Source organism: Heterocephalus glaber, unplaced genomic scaffold (assembly GCF_053883595.1).
Source record: "Heterocephalus glaber isolate CG9 unplaced genomic scaffold, H.glaber_assembly_v1.0 deba00001444, whole genome shotgun sequence".
NCBI classification, from domain to species: domain Eukaryota; kingdom Metazoa; phylum Chordata; class Mammalia; order Rodentia; family Bathyergidae; genus Heterocephalus; species Heterocephalus glaber.
This window is the reverse complement of record NW_028258297.1, coordinates 25,011,933-25,030,589: the sequence shown is the minus strand read 5'-3', so window position 1 is coordinate 25,030,589 and position 18,657 is coordinate 25,011,933. Positions and strand designations below refer to the sequence as shown.

At 40.8% G+C, this 18,657-nt stretch overlaps 1 protein-coding gene across 3 annotated transcripts in view; it reads right to left on the bottom strand.

Annotated features, from left to right (window-relative positions):
- Positions 1-18,657, bottom strand: part of Dusp16 (dual specificity phosphatase 16) — a 73,028-nt gene that overhangs the window by 31,652 nt on the left and 22,719 nt on the right. For all 3 annotated transcript variants that reach the window (XM_004845864.4, XM_004845865.4, XM_004845867.4), the window contains exons 2-3: positions 5,479-6,069; positions 4,344-4,482 (exon numbers count right to left, since the gene is read on the bottom strand). In XM_004845864.4, the coding sequence (XP_004845921.1) occupies positions 4,344-4,482; positions 5,479-5,706 (367 nt within the window). In that variant the 5' untranslated portion in view covers positions 5,707-6,069. The remainder of the gene's footprint in view (positions 1-4,343; positions 4,483-5,478; positions 6,070-18,657) is intronic.

The following is an 18,657-nucleotide window of genomic DNA, read 5'->3' as shown; positions in this document are numbered from 1 at the left end:
GCCTTTTCTCTCCTGCCTCTCCTGCCTCTCCTCTGATGTATTCTTTTCTTCGGTCGTTATCTAAGGTTTACATTAAATCTATTTATTGCCAAACCCTGAAAATGACTCATAGTTTGAATTCTCTAAACCCCACCTCTCTCTTCCCCCTCAATCTGAAATTTTACTTAGAGCAAACACTGCCGCTGCTGCAGAGCTGGGCAGCACCCTTTCTCTCGCTCTGCTCTGCCTTCGGCGATTACCTATTGCTGCCGTTAATCCGGCGTCCTATATATTTGTGACTCTGTTGCAAGTTGAAAATAGTTTATTCTTTGTAAATATTTCTTTACAATTCTTTTAATGTTTAAATTAACTACATAAGCTTTCCTGAAATATTCTCAATAGAATTATTCTCTTCAGATTATTAGAAAGTCAGATTTTTTTCAGGCAAATAGAAGTCACAGCCTGTTCTAGGTTACAAAGCCTGTTCTAGGTTACAAGTCATTTTTATGAAACAAATGTTTATGCCTCACCCATTCTGTCACCCTATTAATGTGAGTTCTTAAGTCATAATTTTTTTTTTTTTGTACCAGCGATCGAACGTGGGACCTTGCGCGTCACCACTGAGTTAAATCCCCAGCCCTTAGGTCATAATTTTTTAAAAGGTGGTAGAGAAGATATATGTGGGTCTTTAAACTGTCCTTATTCAATAACCGACTTCAAAATCTGAGCAAAAAGAGGGAGCGCTGTTGCCATAACCTACCCAACAGGGATGATGGAAAGACTCATTCTTTTTTGCTAAAATGAGGCTGCAAAATGAGGAATAATTAAACCCTTCAATCCAAGAGGGGACAGGGTGGAGGGGTTGAAACAACGCTATGGTGTGACTATTACCTTAAAAAAAACCCTTACATTAACTTTTTTTGTTTTTGAGACAGGGTTTCACTATGTAGTTCAGGCATGAGTTCAGGTCTTGAACTCATTATGTAGCCCAGACTGGCCTCAAATTTGCAGGGATTCTTCTGCCTCAGCCTCCTGAGTTCTGGGATTACAGGTATGCACCACATGTCCAGCGTTACATTTACATTTTAAAATATAAATGTTATTTCAATTTTTCTCCATTAACATGGATTCAAGAATTTGTATCTTCCTATGAATAAAGCTAGATTTTTAGAGTTAGCTATCAAATTTCGGTATTGAAGCATCACAAAAATTAGCATTATTTAACTGCAGTATTTTTATCAGGTTTTAATATGCTTAAATCTACTTAGATGAAAACATTTTCATATTACTTTTCCCATAGCAGTTACATGTTGCTCTATCTGAATAAATGCACTTTGCAAGTAACTTATTTCAAAGCAATGAAGTTTTCTCTACACTTTGAGTTTATCAGATTAATCACTTATATTCTAAACTAATAAAATAAATCATATGAAATATAAATGGTTATAAAACCTATAAGTAATGGGTATATCAAATATTTATTGAAAACTTAGGAAGCTGTAGGCTTTGAGGAACACAAAGATTAACAAGATCTGTACCCTGTTAAAGCATTAAGCCCACTGCATTGCAGTACAGCTTCCACACATCCCACACCCCATTCCTGGCTGTAGCCCTTCATTTTGTAGGTTCTCCAGGTAAGTTTGGGTCCCCCTGTCTGAGACAAAAGCTCATTAAGACGCTGTTATTAGCTGGGCATGGTGCTGCATCCCTATAATCCCTGTGCTCAGGAGACAGGCAGGAGGATAGTGAACTTGAGCAGCCAGCCTGGACTACATACTATGTAGTGAGGCCCCATCTCAAAAAAGATGCTCTTATCAATTTGTAGGAAATCCTCTTATTCCTCTTTTACCAACTCAATCATCTCTGGGTGAGGAAATTCTGACAGTATGAGTAGAACTTAGGCCACAATTCACTTCCCTACCTAGTGACCATAAACTCCACCTCACACAGCTGATGCTTTCCTTTCTCAAGGTGGTGGAAAGTTCTAAAGTGATGGAAAAATTACTCCAAGCAAGGACTCTGTTTATATCATAGTGACCTAGTAATTTACAGAAGCCCCTGTGGGAAACTAGTGTGATTTCCCATGGCCAGTTATTTCTCCCCAAGCAGAACATTTAAGAAACTTTTATTGATACATCCTCTATCTCAATTCCTGGCACACCCAGTGTGCAGCTGGATCTTGGCAAAAAAGAAAACAGCTTCCCAAAAATCGATGGCCTTACCTTCTCAACATTCTTTTCTACTTATGCCAATTTTCTATCTACCCCAAGGAACAGATCTACTAACTAAGAGAATTCCCAATTGGTCAGAGGCTTCTGGATGGCTGGGGCCTTTCAATGCTACAGAACACACTCCTAGGTGTCAGAAGAGGTCTGGCTGCTCAGAAGCTCCCGAATAAGGCACTGCAGACCTGAAAGCCACTCCTAGGCTGGGAAACACAGGATTCTGGAGGTGTAGACGAGGATGTGGTGCCATCAATAGTCGCTGTGGTTTGTGGCGCTGCCTCAGTGAGCTTCCATGGAGGCCTGGGAAGCGGTTCGTGTCTGAAGTGAGGATGTCGGAGTCTCCTGACTCAGTGTGTGTACTCCATGTCCCTAGGGCTGACCTGGCTGATCAGAATGGACCCCTGTGCCCCTCCCAAGCTACAGTGATAGATAAGAACCAAGGAATGCTCTTTGGCAAAGGGAGTTAAAGGGGAAAGCACTTAAACAGACGAGACACCTGTGCTGGGAACTCAGCGCGCTCACTCTTGGGGTGTCTGCTCGGCCAGCTTGTCATGTCTGAGCCCCCACAGGGAAAAGGTATCTCTACTAGAGCAGCTGGCAGAACCACTTTGTCATAAAGCACATCTGGGTGCACAACCTCTAAAAAACCCCTGATCCTTAGGGCCTGGGGCTTTAGCTCAGGGCACAGTGCCTCCCTGGCAAGCTTGAGGTCGTGAGTTCAATCCCTGGTACCAAAAAAAAGGAAAAAAAGAAAAGAAAAAAACCCTGGTCCCATGAATAGAATTCCAAAGTAAAGTCTGTTCCAATGGCTACAAAAGCAGGAGATGAGGGCCTAAACTCAGGAAATCAGTTTAGTGGCACTCTAGTAAGTGTTATATTTAGCACACTTATATTCCCGTTAAAAGAATGTACGTAGCAGGCTGGAGGTGTAGCTAGTGGCAGAGTGTCTGCCCAGTGTAGGCAAGGCTCTGGGTTTAGCACCCAGCACTATACCCACAGAAGTGCTCATCAGCAGACAGGATGGAATATTACAACTCCCAGCCAAAGAATTCTCAAATCTGCACTGTCAAACAAGCAAGCCTCAGTTAAGAACACTCACAGAGAGATCAGACAGAATCACAGCATGAACGAGAGGTGCAGCCACGGATGATCTGAGCCCGACACAGAAATCTCACCTAAACCTGCAGAGCTTAAAAGCTGTTACAGGCCAACAACTGGCTAACCCTTTTCTCTTAAAACAGCAACGTGTATACTTCTAACAATCGACTGCCAGTAACATCAAGTTCCCTGCACCCTCCTTCTAAGAAGACACTGATGGTATACAAGTGACAACTTCAATATTCTGATTTTCTCAAATCAGATTTTTAAAAGCATTCTTGCCTCTCCCTGTGGCTAAATGTGCCTGACGGCAGCTTTATGTTAAGATTCCATGCACTGGTAGACTGTATTCATCCCTCTAGGAGCCAGCACAAGTGAAAGGACCTCAGTAACATCCACAAAACAGGGAGGGAGGGATGGACAGTCTGCTCTGGAACTCAGTGAGCTGGAACTCCCTTGGGGCAGATACAAAATATTTGGTCCTTTCTAAGCTCATCCAGTCATTTACCATTTGTAAGTTGAGTCTTCTTTTTCCAGTGTAAAAACAAAAATACACAAGTTTTTAAACAGTCTCCATAATAATTAGAAGATTGTGCACACTTCTCCCTATCGTATTGTTCACTAATACCCAGAAAGGTGACCTATCTCTGGAGTCCACGAAGTCTGATAAGAGCCTGACACTGAATTAGTCCGACTCTCGCCACAGAGGTGGGAACAGCAGCAGCTAAGGCCATTTGGTGTTTTTACATCACAGCTGAACAGAAAAGTCCTCAGGCAGAAAAACAGGCTCTGAGCTATCCACACCCAGCACAGCGATCTGTGTGGCTCTACTAGCTAATAAACACCAAGGAAGGGGTACTTGGGCTGACCAGTGGGAAGAATGAGGCTCTCAAGTGAAGCAGAACTGTCACATCCGTCAAAAGCCCTAAGTCATTTTGTGCATCACAGCTGCGGTTGGCTCAGGGACTGTGAACTCCCGGGCCAGCACTGCTTACATGGCTCAATGAGAGTCCAAGTCCTCAGCACTGTACACAGCCTTACCTGCAAGCAGGTGGACAGAACTGAAGCTCTTCCCCAGTTTGCCCAGAAGCACAGTGAGAAAGCAGTCTGACGACAGAGAGGCAACATCTTGGGAGCTCTGGTCGTAAACTACCACCTTCTGGCTGCAGTCAATGTCAACCTGAAAGGCAAATGTGAGGCTTGCTGTAGGAAGGCAGGTGAGAAAAATAATTGTTTTTTTTCTTTTAGAAAAATAATCTTAAAAACAACCGGTTGAGCAGACTCATGTTTATTGGTGCTGACACAGACAATGGCTTCTTGTTTTCAATTAATTATTTGAATAAAAATGAGATAGGATTAATTTATTAGTCAAAATTAGCATACACACTTATATAAATCACCTTTTTTTTTTTTGGTACCAGGGATCGAACTTGGGTCCTTGCACTTGCGCAGCAGGCGGCAAAACCACTGAGTTAAATCCCCGGCCCTAAATCAACTTTTGAAAGGCTAATTGATGCTTTTTCTATGTAGATGTGCTCCAAACTCATTGGTTTTAAATACTTGACACTTATAAAAGGGTAAAGTTCATAAACCAAATATGTAATACATAAAACTTAAACATTTTAAACATTGTTCCTCGATAACACTAAGTCAGCTGTTTATTAAAGTTAAAAGATGAGTTTGTTTTCATTTGTGAAGAAAAGATATAGCCTTAAAAAAAAAAAAGAAAAGATATAGCCTTCTCTAATACAGACACAAAATTTCAGTACCCTAGGAATAATTTCCTTGAGGGTAAAATCCCTTTGTCTCGACCAGTATTACCACACATAATTGTGACCAGATATGAAAAGGACATCTAATAATTAATTTCTACTTACTTTCCAAAGTGGATGTGTAGAAAATACATAATGTTTAAATTGAGAAAAAAATTTCAACAAGCCATTAATAGGGAAACAGCTTGTGACCAAAATAGAACAGGTTAACCTTTCAGTATAGTATAAATTATTCTTAAATGTGACAATTAGTAAATTGTTTTGGGGTAGTACAAGGTACCAAAATCTAAAAAGCAACCAAAACTTCTCAAATTACTTTCTCCACTTAAAAATGAGGTTTCACTTAAAATTGTTCCCCAGTTTATCCATTTGACTTAAAAAGGCCAAAAAAGGAAAGCATTTACCTTCTGTTTTGCTGAATGCTGGATAAGTTCTGTAATTAACACTTTGTCCTGTTGCAACCTCCGCTTCATGAGCTTGGAGCAGTTGATATTAATGGCTTCTAAAATGTGGGATGTATTGTATTCCACAAATGGCCGGCTATCAATTAGCAGCACTTTTTCCGTTCCACTTTCCAGCAGAGCCACCAACCTCTCAGTAACAATTTGAGTTCCAATCATCTCATGGGCCATGACAACAATAAGTCCTCTTTTCCACCTCCTCCTTTAATTTGCCCCGATGATGTAATGGTGGTGTGCTCAAAGGCTCAGCCACTCCATTGTACTAAAATGCATGAGGTCAGGCTGGTGGTGACTGGCAAAAGGAGAGTTAAACCCATTTTCAGCAAGAGCCCTCCAACTGAATGTCTCTTTCTCTTCCCCGTTGATGTGCTCTTGCAAAGGACTCCCTCCACAAAGCAGCCCCTCACATTTGATTCATAGAGAGATGACTGGAATAACCATTCCACAACAAAAGATGCTTTGGGGCAGCCAGTGCATTACATCATTCTTTACCTTTGCTCCCTCGCTCCAGCAGCTTTACACTGGACTGACAGCCTACATGAAGAGAGAAAGACAGACAGAAAACAAAACATGGGGTCAGAAAAAGAAGAAAGAGCAGCAAATTAGAGAGTGTATGATTCATAATATTTACTCCATTAATCTAATTCCACACTTGATATGCTGTTTCATTTGAACAAACAAAAGGGACAAATAGGTATGGCTTCAGAAAAAAATATGCTAGTGGTGATTCAGTTATACTTCAAAAGCAAAAAACTTCAAGAAAATAAAACATAACATATTCATGAATTATAATCACCTGGGGCCAGAACTACATGACTTGTATGAAATTAGAAGGGCTATATAAAGCAGCTTGAAGTATTATTATTCCAAATGGTTTTCTTCCATTTTATTTTACTTCTTGAAAATAGTACACAGAGCAGCAGCCAAGGGCCATTTTAACAATCTTATATTATCAGGACAAAAAAAAAAAACAACAAAAACCTATGGTTGCTTGAGAGTTGCTATGATAAGTGCTAATGTGTGAGTGCGTGCATGCACAAATACCAGCTTGCAAACAACAGCCCCTGGAGAACAGGCAGGAAAACAAGTTGTATAAATTTCAGCCCCCTTTTGAAGAGGAGGGACAAAAATGGCTGATACGCTTATCGGAGCAACTGCTGAAGTACTGGGGCTTGTGATGTACCCAGCTCCACAGGAGGCAGTCTTGGGGCTAGGACTTTGGTCTGTTTCCTTCCTATGACCATTCTGCTCACCCTACGTTCCCAATCTGCACCTCATTCTCAAGAGAATCGCTGACTCCCAGCCTTAGAAAATTTTACACATTAACCTGAGACTAAATCAGCCACCCCCATGTACAAAGCCCTTAGAGCTAGATCCAATGTCTTCCTGTTCCTACCAAGCTTCTATAATCAACCATTTCCTCATTAACCCTAATGGGAGTTTGCTGCCCATAATGTGGACATGAGCCTGACCTTCAATATTCTCAGATTCCTCCCCAAACACATCTCTTCTATTCAAAATCCTCTACTGTGCTACATACAGCTAGATGTCGACTCTCAAAGGATAAACTATTTGATGGCAAAGGTTTTGTATTTCTTACATCCATTGTGCTTTGCGTGTTAAGATGCTCCAATTACTCTACAACAGTAAGTAAAATCTTTCTTGTCCCTGAAATAATTTAAGATTCTAAATAAATATGTTATTAACTGATTTCAGATCAGGATGATAAAATCTTTAAACATCTTTGTGTCATTCTTTCTAATTTTATTTTATTTATTTATTTATTTTTTGGTACCGGGGATTGAACTGGGGTCCTTGCACTTGTGCAGCAGGTGGCGAAACCACTGAACTAAATCCCCAGCCCATTCTTTCTAATTTTATACTTACAAATTCAAAACTGAAACATAGAGAAGAGGAATCAGGATATAAAAGAAGCTGTCTTGCCATTTGCAGGGTAACTGGGCAAATCACAAAACTCCTGTAAACCAGTTCCTTCTCCTATAAAATGCAGACACAAGTGGCCTTGTCTCTTCACAAACCTTTGAGGACAAAATTATGAAATTTATCTAAAATTCATAACTGAAAAAACCAAACACCACAGAGAGAAAGTAGGGAAAATGCCCTGAAGATGCACTGGTGAACAAAGCTGGCTGCATAGAGAATCTAAAAGACATTGCGGGCAGACAAAAGCAGAAGTAATTCCACCCTCCGTAGTCCAGTGGCAACTTTCCTCACAGAACCTGACACAGAGTTAGAAGGCACCTGAGAAATCTTCTCATTTACCCATTTTACAAAACAGCTGCATTTAATACACTACATGTCCATTTCTCGTCTTCCAAGAAATAAGCTTCACTGTATGTCAATAAGGTACTAAAGTCATCTCTCAACAGAGAAAATAGAGCAGAGAATGTATCCTGGTCAAAGGACTGGTCAGTGCCTCAGCACTGAGTCATGACACAGTTCACGCCAATGTAAGGTCTTGGACTCAGATGTCTGACTCCCAAACCAGGGCTTCTGCTACTGGGTTACCCAGTTTTCCCTACGTACCAATTCCCATAACAGAGCTGGACTGAGAAGAATAACACGACTTGTCCGTGAGGTGCCTGAGTGGCACAGAAAGTGGAAATCAGAGAATGAGAGGGAGTTGGTTCCAACAATGACACTGAGTCTCAGAGTCTGATTGGCTCCTCTCAGTGATACAATCGGGATGGGACGGACAAAGCAATGATCTGGGTTAACAGATCAAGGGACAAAAGGAATGGGACGACAGCAAACATGCAAAAGTTGAATTAAAAAAAAATTGAATTTGTAAACTCTCATCCTTGCTTCCCTTCGGCAGACAGTTCTACAGAGGGGAAAACTGTCGTCCTTATCAGACAGAGAACCAGAGTCAGCAGCTACAGACACAAGAAGACCCTTTCCATGACCAAGAAAGGGTCTGGTCAAAGTGACTGTAGAATGAGGAGGTAACTGAACCAGAGTGGGGGAAGTCAAGTGAGGATTAAGTTTCGCGATCTCGGTGCTGTGCTCTTGGTGCCAGCTGGAGTCCTCCTGCACACTTTTATGCCCAAGGCCTGATTTGCCGTAGCCCCAAACTGAATGTGTGAGAGGCAGAGCTGAGACAAGGAGTTGTGGAGGGTGAGGCAACAATGCCCTTAACCTTGTTCACTTATAGCTGGAGAATTCTGGTTAAACCCCTATCCTCAGCTACAGTTTTAATTTTAAAAATGTTGCCGCATCCACTGTTCATTTTGAAGGATGTCAATAACCTCAGATCAGGGATGTGTCTGTGACAGTTTTGCTTTCAAAATCTTTTCCATCAGGTAGGATTTAAAAGCTGACCAGAATATTTATATTGTTTGCAAAACCACCAAGGTAACCTTACCCAAAATTTCTATAAGAATTAGCTAAAAGGAACAAAAATTCTTAGCTTGAATTACAAGCGCCCAAATGCACAAAATCCAAGGCAGAGCTAGACACAGTGGTGCACAGTTGTGATGTCAGTTACTCAGGGGCCTGAGGCCAGAGGAGCTTAGCATGGCCCTGTCTCAAAATTATTTATTTATAAATATTACACATATATATACATACATACACACACACACACATTTTTTTTTTCTTTAAGGGGTAAGGATAGCTTAGTGGTAGAGTGCTTGCCTAGCACGCAGGAGGCCCTGGGATTAATCCCCAGTAGTGTGAAAAAAGATCCAGGCAGATCAGTTTTAATACTATTTACTTAGCCAATTTTTAAAGCTTTAATTAACTTCTTGCCATTTTAATAGATGACATATTCATATAGTTCATATTCATATTATATACATGTTTTATACTATGTGTAGTTTTTATGTTCATTATACTTAGATGAAAGTGTTAGAAAGTGCTATCTTAAAATTCCAATAGGCGGGTGTGTTAGCACAGGCCTGTAATCCCAGCACTCAGGAGGCTGAGGCAGAGGAGGATCACCACCAAGTTGAGGACAGCCTGGGCTACACAGTAAGTTCAAGGCCAGGCTAAACACAGTGAGATCCTCTCCCTCAAAAAAAAAAAAAAAAAGAAAGAAAGAAAGAAAGCCAAAATAACAACAACAAAACACTCCAACAAATATATTTAAATGAAAAAATATATAAAAATCCTCCTCTTGCCCTTGTCCTTTATCTGCCCAAATTTCAACCCTGCCCTCTAATTGGTAACAGTTTCTTTTGATCTCTTCCAAAGATTTTTTTAATGAATATAAACTAACACACAAATATAAAGTCCTTTCCCTTACATACAGTTTTTATATCCTACTCTTTCATTTATAATACTTCAAATTTGATTTTCTTCAACATTTACTTAGAAAGTGAACCAATCCATATATTCATAGGTCTTTTGCCTTTTTGGAAATCTGAATAAAACATATAGAAATACATAACCTTAAAAGACAATCCCTCCATCCCTGCAGAATTACATCTGTTCAATCAGCTGTTTACTGAGGCACCTAAACTCTGAAAACTACTTCCATAATAGTAAGCTTACTTAGCAAAGTAGTTTATGTCATCCTAACAAGTATTTGCTAACTGCTCTGACTCCAAAGAAAACTAAAATGTGACAGTCTACATTCATAGCATTATGAAAATTATCTCTTAAAAGACATCCCGAAGTCATTAAAGCAGTATTTACCATATTGAAAACAGTAACCTTAACCAGTGCTACCAAAACAATTTCAAAGTATCCCACATTCAGAAATAATGGATTTAAAAGACTTTACCTAGGGATAAAGACAGGCCGAAGCAACCTTTTAGAGTGACATAATTACTATACAAATCAGAGGAGGAAAAATGGACACATCCATAAAGAAATGTCATTTCTGGTGCATTTTAGCTTTCAGAAATTACTTATGTTTTATAGTTTATAACATTTAACATTAATATAAGTTTGTAAGAACTTTCTTCCCTTGAATATACAAGTTTTAAAGTTTTTCTGTGATTTACTTTTATGTTTTAGATTGATTGATTGATTGATTGATTGATTTTGGTACCGGGGATCGAACTCGGATCCTTGCGCTTGCGCAGCAGGCAATGAAACCACTGACCTAAATCCCCGGCCCTTATGTTTTAGATTTCATTCATTTACCTAAGGACATGTATCTATGACTTTATAATGGAAATTATTGAAATTTTATTTACTGAAATTCATTCTCTATCCAACTTTGCAAAAATATATCAATGAACTATATCAGCTATGTTTGAGAATTGTAAGTCTGACAACAAGTGAGGCCTGTTTTAATTTTAAAAACAATACAAAATTTAACTATAAAAGAATCGATCATTTACCAGTAATTAGCTAAAAGGAAAGTTGTTTTGATTCTCCTCAGTACTTGTAGCCTTCATAGTTACTGCTTAACCAGAATTTTTTTTAAAGATTACTTTTAAATCAGTCTATTAAGCATCTTCCTCTTCTCTGATGAGGCATTTTTCTCTTCAACTTCCCAACTGGATTCTAGGTCAGTCACACGGACACTGGATATATCCCACTAAAAGGGGGGGGCGGTGTCCCTTTCCCCTTCCATCCAGTTTTTTCCTGCCAACAACAACAGCTTATCTGCTACTAGGTGCTGCTGTCTTAAACTATCCACTCCCAAGGTCTCCAGCAGGTAGGTAAGGGGTGAGCCCCCATAAACATTCCCAATGATGGTCTGACAGAAAAGTGGGGAGGTGGGTGCTCCTGCTCAGTCAGAGATGCTTCCTTTCACACAGGGAAAGTCTCAGGGGAAGGAACAGGATCCCATGGTTATGGGGTGCTTCAAAGCCCTGTTGTGAGGGGAGGAATTTAGCTTTATTTGGTTGGGTTAGAGCTCAAGTTCAAATTCTCAGAATTTATGGAAAGGATATAATCAGATGAGAAGTTTACTTTTATTAAACTACAAGCCAGACTTAATTTTTTTCCTTCCAATAAAATTGAAAAAATAGGTAACAAAATATACCAACCAGCCTTTCACCAGAACCCTAAACAGACTTTCAATAACGGAAAAAAAAGAACAAATCTGAAAGGAAGAAGGGAGGGTACTCTGTCTAGAAGCATGCAAGAACATCTTAGGCTTCGGCCACCTGAATTCTCCAATGATAAAAGCAACTTTACCTCAGGGAGGGAAGAATCTGGTAATAATTCACACCTGATTTTTGGTACATACATCAATAAAGCAAAACAACAACAAAAAACCCTACCTTAACCAAAGCCATGACAGCTGTGAACATAATGTGGTTTGTCTGTTATAGTCTTAACTATATTTTCTTACCCAAAACTTGAGGACACGTGTTCTGACAAGGACAGCAACAGCAGAATTGACTGCGTGAAGCAAAACTGTCTAGATGGCATGAGACATGGCAGCAACAGTCAGCACAGTAAAACCCAGCCACCTATCACTGACACGCAGCACTACGGAAGGCCCCCAATCTAGTCAGAAGCTCGGGCTGCTTACACAGGTCCCAAGGCCCCACAAATGAAGGCTGGACAAGCAGCGGGCCTCCAAAGAGTAACCACAGTGTAAAATACAGGCCAGCCCAAGCAGAGGCCAGCTCTGTGAGAAGTTGCTACCAAGTCTCCACTAGCCAAGAGCACAACATTCATGGAACTGGCTTAAATGGAGCCCAAGTCTTGCTTCTTAGCATGCTTCCTGTTTCCTACCTCACTCAGTTTACCAGCTTCCCCTCCCTGATCCAATCAAGCTTTCTTCCTCTTTCTGTCCACCTCTCATATCTTACACAGACTCCTCCTGCACCCAACACTTCAGTTATCACGTATCCTCCTGCACCCTGCCTCACACCAAAGACCCTCTGGACTAGGAGAGGGACCTGGGGATGGAGGTGGTCTTGAGCTAGTGGATCACTAAGCAAAAGGAAATGTGCCCAGGGTTAGCTTCATCTGAGAAGTGAGCCGAAAATGTCTTAGAAGGATAAAAGGTAGGCTGGAGTTAGAAGAGATTTAGAACAAGTAAGAGTCAGCTGGGGACTAATTTGTGCACCCTGGTTTTCAGGAGCATCTGCAGTCCTAATGTAGCTCATTCAGTCAGTTATGAGCAGTTACTGGGCACCTAGAGTGTGCCAGGTACTGCTATGAAAATGCAGCAATATATGGTAATTATTCATTATAGTTTATAATTACAAATTCACTGCTGAGTTATAAATTAAGCAGCAAAACGTTCTTGCCTTCCTAGAGCTTCTAATTTCATGATGGGATCCTATATTAGCTTTCCATCACTTTAATAAAATACATGAGGCAACTGACTTATAAAGAAAAAGGATTATTTTGGCCTACAGTTTTGGAGATTCTAATACAGGATGAGGTTCATTGCTTTGGGTCCCTCACAGACAGGAATGTGTGACAGGGCAAACTGAGTCAAGAGCAAAAGAGAGGAAGAGCTAGGGTCCCACGTCCCCCCCTCCAGTCAAGGGCACACTCACAATGACCTAAGGGCCTCCCGCTGGGCCCCACCTCCTGCGATTCCATCACCACCCAAACACCACCTGGGAACCAAGCCTTTAACATGTGGACTCTGGAAGGCATTCAAAATTTAAACTACAGCAGGTGCATACAATAAACAAAAATATTTAGTGTGACAGTGATAGATGCTAGGAGAAAAAATAAGGCTGGGAGAATAAAGAAAGCATAAATGAGTCAGAGAAGGCCTTACTCTGATGGTGTCATTGAGGTAAAGACTGAGAGGTGAGAGAGAAGCTATGTGGATAACGGGAGACTGCAGCTATGTCTAAGGCTAGATTGAGACCATGAATGTACTGGCCAAGAGAATGCAAGATTGGGCAAACACCAAAAAAAGATGTGGCAGATGTTCAGTTTTTCTTCAGAACTACAGTTACATCTATTGGAAATGATGCATTTCCAGGCAACTGAACTTTTAACCTGAGTGTGAAATATACATTACAGACAAGAATCTTCAGTGGTTTCACCCTTTAACCTTAATGACAAAGAGAAAAACTATAGTTCCTTTATTAGTGCATGTCTTGGCCAAGAAATGAACAGAAATACTGTAACAGGAAAGAGTACTATTAAGGTTAATTCAATACAATTCTCCAAGTTCCCAAATGTTTATATCTAATAAGATTCTTGATTATAAGATAGTAAAATATCAAGTATGTTTAACAAGATGTATGTTTTTAAAAAAGCTACATAACAAGATGTAGTTTTTTTTATATTAAAGAAAAATGGCCAGGCATGGTGGCACATGCCTGTAATTTCAGCATCCTGGAGGCTGAGGCAGGAGGATCTTAGGTTCCAGCCCAACTTAGGCAACTTAGCCATTCAGCAACATAGTAAGGCTCTGTCTCAAAACAAAAGACAAAAAAATGATGTTGCCTTTGTCAGAGGACTTAAAGTCCTTAACACAAGGAATTTACTGTGTTCAAGAGGTTGGTAATAGTAACGTGTATTTATAATCTTTACCTATATGTACCACCTTTAACCCACCTCACACATATGCTGTACTTTCCTGCACTGAGCTAAATTACTGAGCGTACTTAGACCGGAAAAATCTGAATAATTTGGAACACATTCTAATGGAAGAGAGCTTACAACTTAATTTTTTCAGAGGATCAGAGGGCTCCAGAAGTAATGGACTGCAATCAGAAATGATCACTAAGCCCCCCATCTCTGCTAATATTCCAAAATTTTGTCTAATAAAATCGCCTAGAATAAGCAAAACTAGTATACCGAACTATATTCTCCTGAAGATAATTTCAAAATGGTTTACAAAGATAATTTCAAAATGACTTCCAGGAAAATTCCTTACTTTTCAGTTGAAATCCACATAAAAATACTGGAAAAGACCTACATCTGTAAGGAAGAGATTGGCTGCGTGACTTATAAATTATGATAAATCCTGTAATATAGTATCATGCAATATTCAAAAGAGATGATTGCCTAATGTCTTGAAAGTGTTTGATAATTAAGGATGGTCAAGAGATACTGAGAATAAAATCAAGTCACAGAACAGTTATGCAAAGTAGAACTTTAAATACCTACATATGTACAAACACGCAAACACAGGATGGAGACTGTGTATATATGAGTATAGCTTTACTTAGGCAATTACAAGTAATTATTACATTCTTTTCCATAATCTTGGAAAGCATGAAAATTTTAGTAACAAGCATGACATATATATAGACCAGGTACTACCACCAGGTCCTGCTATTTGTTTTGTTTTGTTTCATTTGGTTTATTCACTGTACTGGAGGCCTGAATCTAGGGTCTTGGAACTGAGCTACGTTCCCAGCCCCCCTCCTCCCTTTGTGAGACAGGCTCTCACTAAGTCACTAAATTGCCTAGACTAGGCTTAAATTTGGCAATCTTCCTGCTTCAGCTTCCCAGAGTACTGGGATTACAGCCATGCACCACACCTGGCTCCTGCTGTACTACTTATTAAGACTGTTGAGAAAAGTTTGGTGCATACTGTGTAAAATGAGCAAACACAATACATGGACATTTCTGGTTACCCTCAAGGTGATAGTTGAATTGCTACCTTACAAAAAACAAAATTATTTTAAGGCTCCATTGTAGAGTACTTATCTACCATGCACAAGGTCATGGGTTCTATCCCCAGCACCATGAAAATTAAATTTTACTGATTTATTTTTAATTTTTGGCTGAGCTGAGGACTGAACCCAGTGTTGTGCACACACTCTACCACTAAGCTACATTCCTCAGCCCCCCAAAATTAAGTTTAAATCACACACTTGTGACTATAAACCTGGAATTTAAAAACAGGCCAGTTGGGGTATAACTCTTAATACAAAAGATTTCTTCCATATCCAAAGGATTTATAGGTAATATTTTTCTTAATTAATATAGCTGCAATACATTCTTAAAATATGTTTCAATTGATAAAGTTTCCAGAGTAAACACCCTTGAAGTATGGCACATGCGGTACATTCTGTCTTTCATTCCTCTCAGGAAAAGTGAGGTTCCTCTGAAGTCTATGCAGTGGCTTAAGTCACTACCCTCAGCTCCCAGCAGGCAGGCACAAGGCTTGAACACGTTCCAGGCATGGCCTTCAAGCCCAGACCACACCTGCTTCCAAGGCCCTGGGGCTAAAAATAACTCTGGGGCCTCAAAAATGGGACTCCAGCCAGACCCAGGGGTAACTGCAGGCCCCTTGCTCAGCTCCACTAACAGTAAAAGCAGAAGCTACAAAACTCTGCAGCCACAGAACAACTACCACGGACTTCCTTCTCCCGGTCTCCGTGCGTCAATGACTCACAACCCAGACCTGCTGGGTTTCTTTGCTTCTTGGGACCAAAACTAATCCTAGGAATTCATAAACAAGTAAGGTTTTAGGATATTTTTTTTTTTAACAGAAACAAATTGTTGACAAGGACTCAGAAGAGCTTGTTCCTAATCTCAGCCCTACTAAAATGCTGACGTGGCATGTGTCACCGGACATCCCCAAACCTGTATTTTCATGACCTGCAACATGAGGAATTCCATGATCACTAACATCTAAGGATTACTTCACTAAGGTCAGAAGACATCGCCATAGGTGTACCTTAGGACATAGTGAATAGTCCCGTTAGGGGGAGAGGACCAGGGCTGATCTGATCAATAAACAGTGAAGCTACAGTGTTAGAGTTTACCTTTTCAGGTAATTTCTTTTACAGAGGGGGACTTCTCAGGCTTGCTCAGAAAACAACCTGCAGGTCTCTGTCAGCCCCACAGTATGTGCAGCCTCCTCTGGGGGACATTACTCCACCAGGTAAAGAAGAAAGAAGGGGAGAGCAGGTGGCAAGGGAAGCAGGCAGCCGCAGTATCGCCGGTCACTCGCCTTGGGACCCCGGCCCGCGCTGCTCCAGCCACTGCACCTGTCTTCACACCTCCCCCTGGAGGCCTGAGTGTCCAGGGTGTCCCATCCAGAGGCTGAAGCATAGCATCTCGGGCCAGTGGGGAAAGCAGAGGCAGCGCAGCCCAAGACGTCATCCCTCGGTTTTGTTTCACTTTGTCCCTTTCGTGTTTATCTTTTCCCCGTAAATTTGCTCTATCACATCATTTAACTGCAGTTTCTGTGCCCCTCCTCTGTTCTTAGAAGCTTGGCTGTTTACCCCTCCCTTTCTCCTTATATTCCTCTTCATTTCTCTCTTGCCTTCCTAAGGCGAAGCCCTCATCACTAATCCACTTTGTTTTGGGGAAGGAATGTAAAGGCCCTTGATGTCCTGCTATTGTAATAAAGTAACCACAACTGTTCAGACTGTTTTAAGACAGCTACCCAAGGGCTTAGGGGTCCTATCAACCTTTACAATCTTTGTTACTATGAAAAAAAGTTTTATTCTGCAGAAGAGAGATAAATCTTTTCCAGGGTGGTATTTTTACACACGGTTGTTTATACTAAGTAAATACCCTGATAATCTAGATTCTGAGGGACAGGCCTCTGAACTTCAGAGGTAGATAAAGATTCTCAGGATTTTCACACTAGATTGTTTAGAAAATTAATAATCTAGTGTTCAGGTTTTAGAAGCAGAAAGTAACCTCAGCACGTGTGGACACAACTGGTTTCACGGAGTCTGAGTGGCACCTGTCCAGGAGTATGGGTCTTTCCCCTGCCCTCCTCCTTCCCCACCTGCCTCTCCTGCAGGAAAATAGAAACCCCATCCAGAAAGAACTTCAGAAATAAAGTCAGTGGAGCACGGTGGCACACACCTGCAAACTCAGCCCTCAGGAAGCTGAGGCAGGAGGATTGCTTCGAGTTCGAGGCCAGACTACACAGCGAGTTCAAGGCCAGCCTGCACTACATAGGCAGGCTGACCCTGTCCTTAAAAAAAAAAAAAGAATCAAGAGCAGAAAATGTTAAATAATTACAGCTCCCAGTAATTCTGTTGGCTAATTTTTAAAAAGGACTTCCCACACAACCTGAACAGCAAGATAAATAGCAATGGATTAGGTCTCACAGAAAATGAATGCTAGCAAGTTTAAACTTCTTTTAAAAGGGTTGTCCACAAAACACCTGCTCTACAATTAAAGTTTGAAAGGTTGGTGTTTGTCTGCTCTTTTGTTTCTTCTTAGGTCATTTTGTCATCTTTGCACAGTACTGTACTTTGCCCTCTATAAATTCTGGGGGCAAGGTACAGTCAGGTCCAGGCACGCCACACACAACAGCAAACACCTTCTTACCCAAGTCTCCAACCCCTGCTGAGAAATACCAAGGTCTGCATTAGTTGAAGCAGGTTCTCAATCGATACAGGGTACTATGGGGAAAAGAGAGTAGATGGCTGCTCTCTGACACGAGTAAACAGCTGAAAATGACACTTGAACAAATATAAAAAGATAATGAGCTAGCAGGATGTACAGTAAATCAAAACAAAAGGCTTCCTGAAAAACGTTAAGTTTCAGAACAGTTTTGAGGGAAAACAGAAACAAACTTCCAAAGAAAAGAGAGGAAAATTCCAAATGAAGTCAATGCATAAGCACCAGTAGAGGGACAAGCATGCTGTGTGTGACTGCTGGCTAGAGCAGATCGGACCAGCAAGTAACAAAACAAGCTGAGGCAGGAGGAGGCAGCTGCTAAAGCATCCTGAAGGGCTAAAACCATCAAAGCCACTGTAAGCTCTACGAAAACAACTTGAGAACATTGCTGAAGGAGTTTCACTGGGGTGACTGTTTATAATGCACAGGAGGAGAAAATACAAGTAGAGAGACTAGCTGCAGCCTGGTTTTAGTGGCCTAAGGATGGGCTTAGCCTAGCATGATGACTATTCAATCTGCCAGGAAAGGAAAGAGCCAAGATTGGTGTGCTCTAAACTCAAGGCCTTATGTGTGGCACTTAATATAGTCTTGTTAAATAACTGACTCGCTGACTGACAGCACCATTGGAAATGGCTATCCAGACTGCATTATTACACTGTTCCCTGTAACAATACCTGAAAACACCTCAACACTCTATCCTTTCCCTGCTTCAGATGAGCTCATATGAAGCAAAATGAGCACTGTGTACAGGTTCAAGTTTTACAAGTCAGGTCACTGTTTATAACCCAGAAGAACTAGGCATAATAAAAAGATGACAGAAGGCAAAGCAGAACATAAACAGAAGTGGACTCTGGATGTTGGCATTATGATTTTCTTCTTTTATTTCCTGTTCATGAA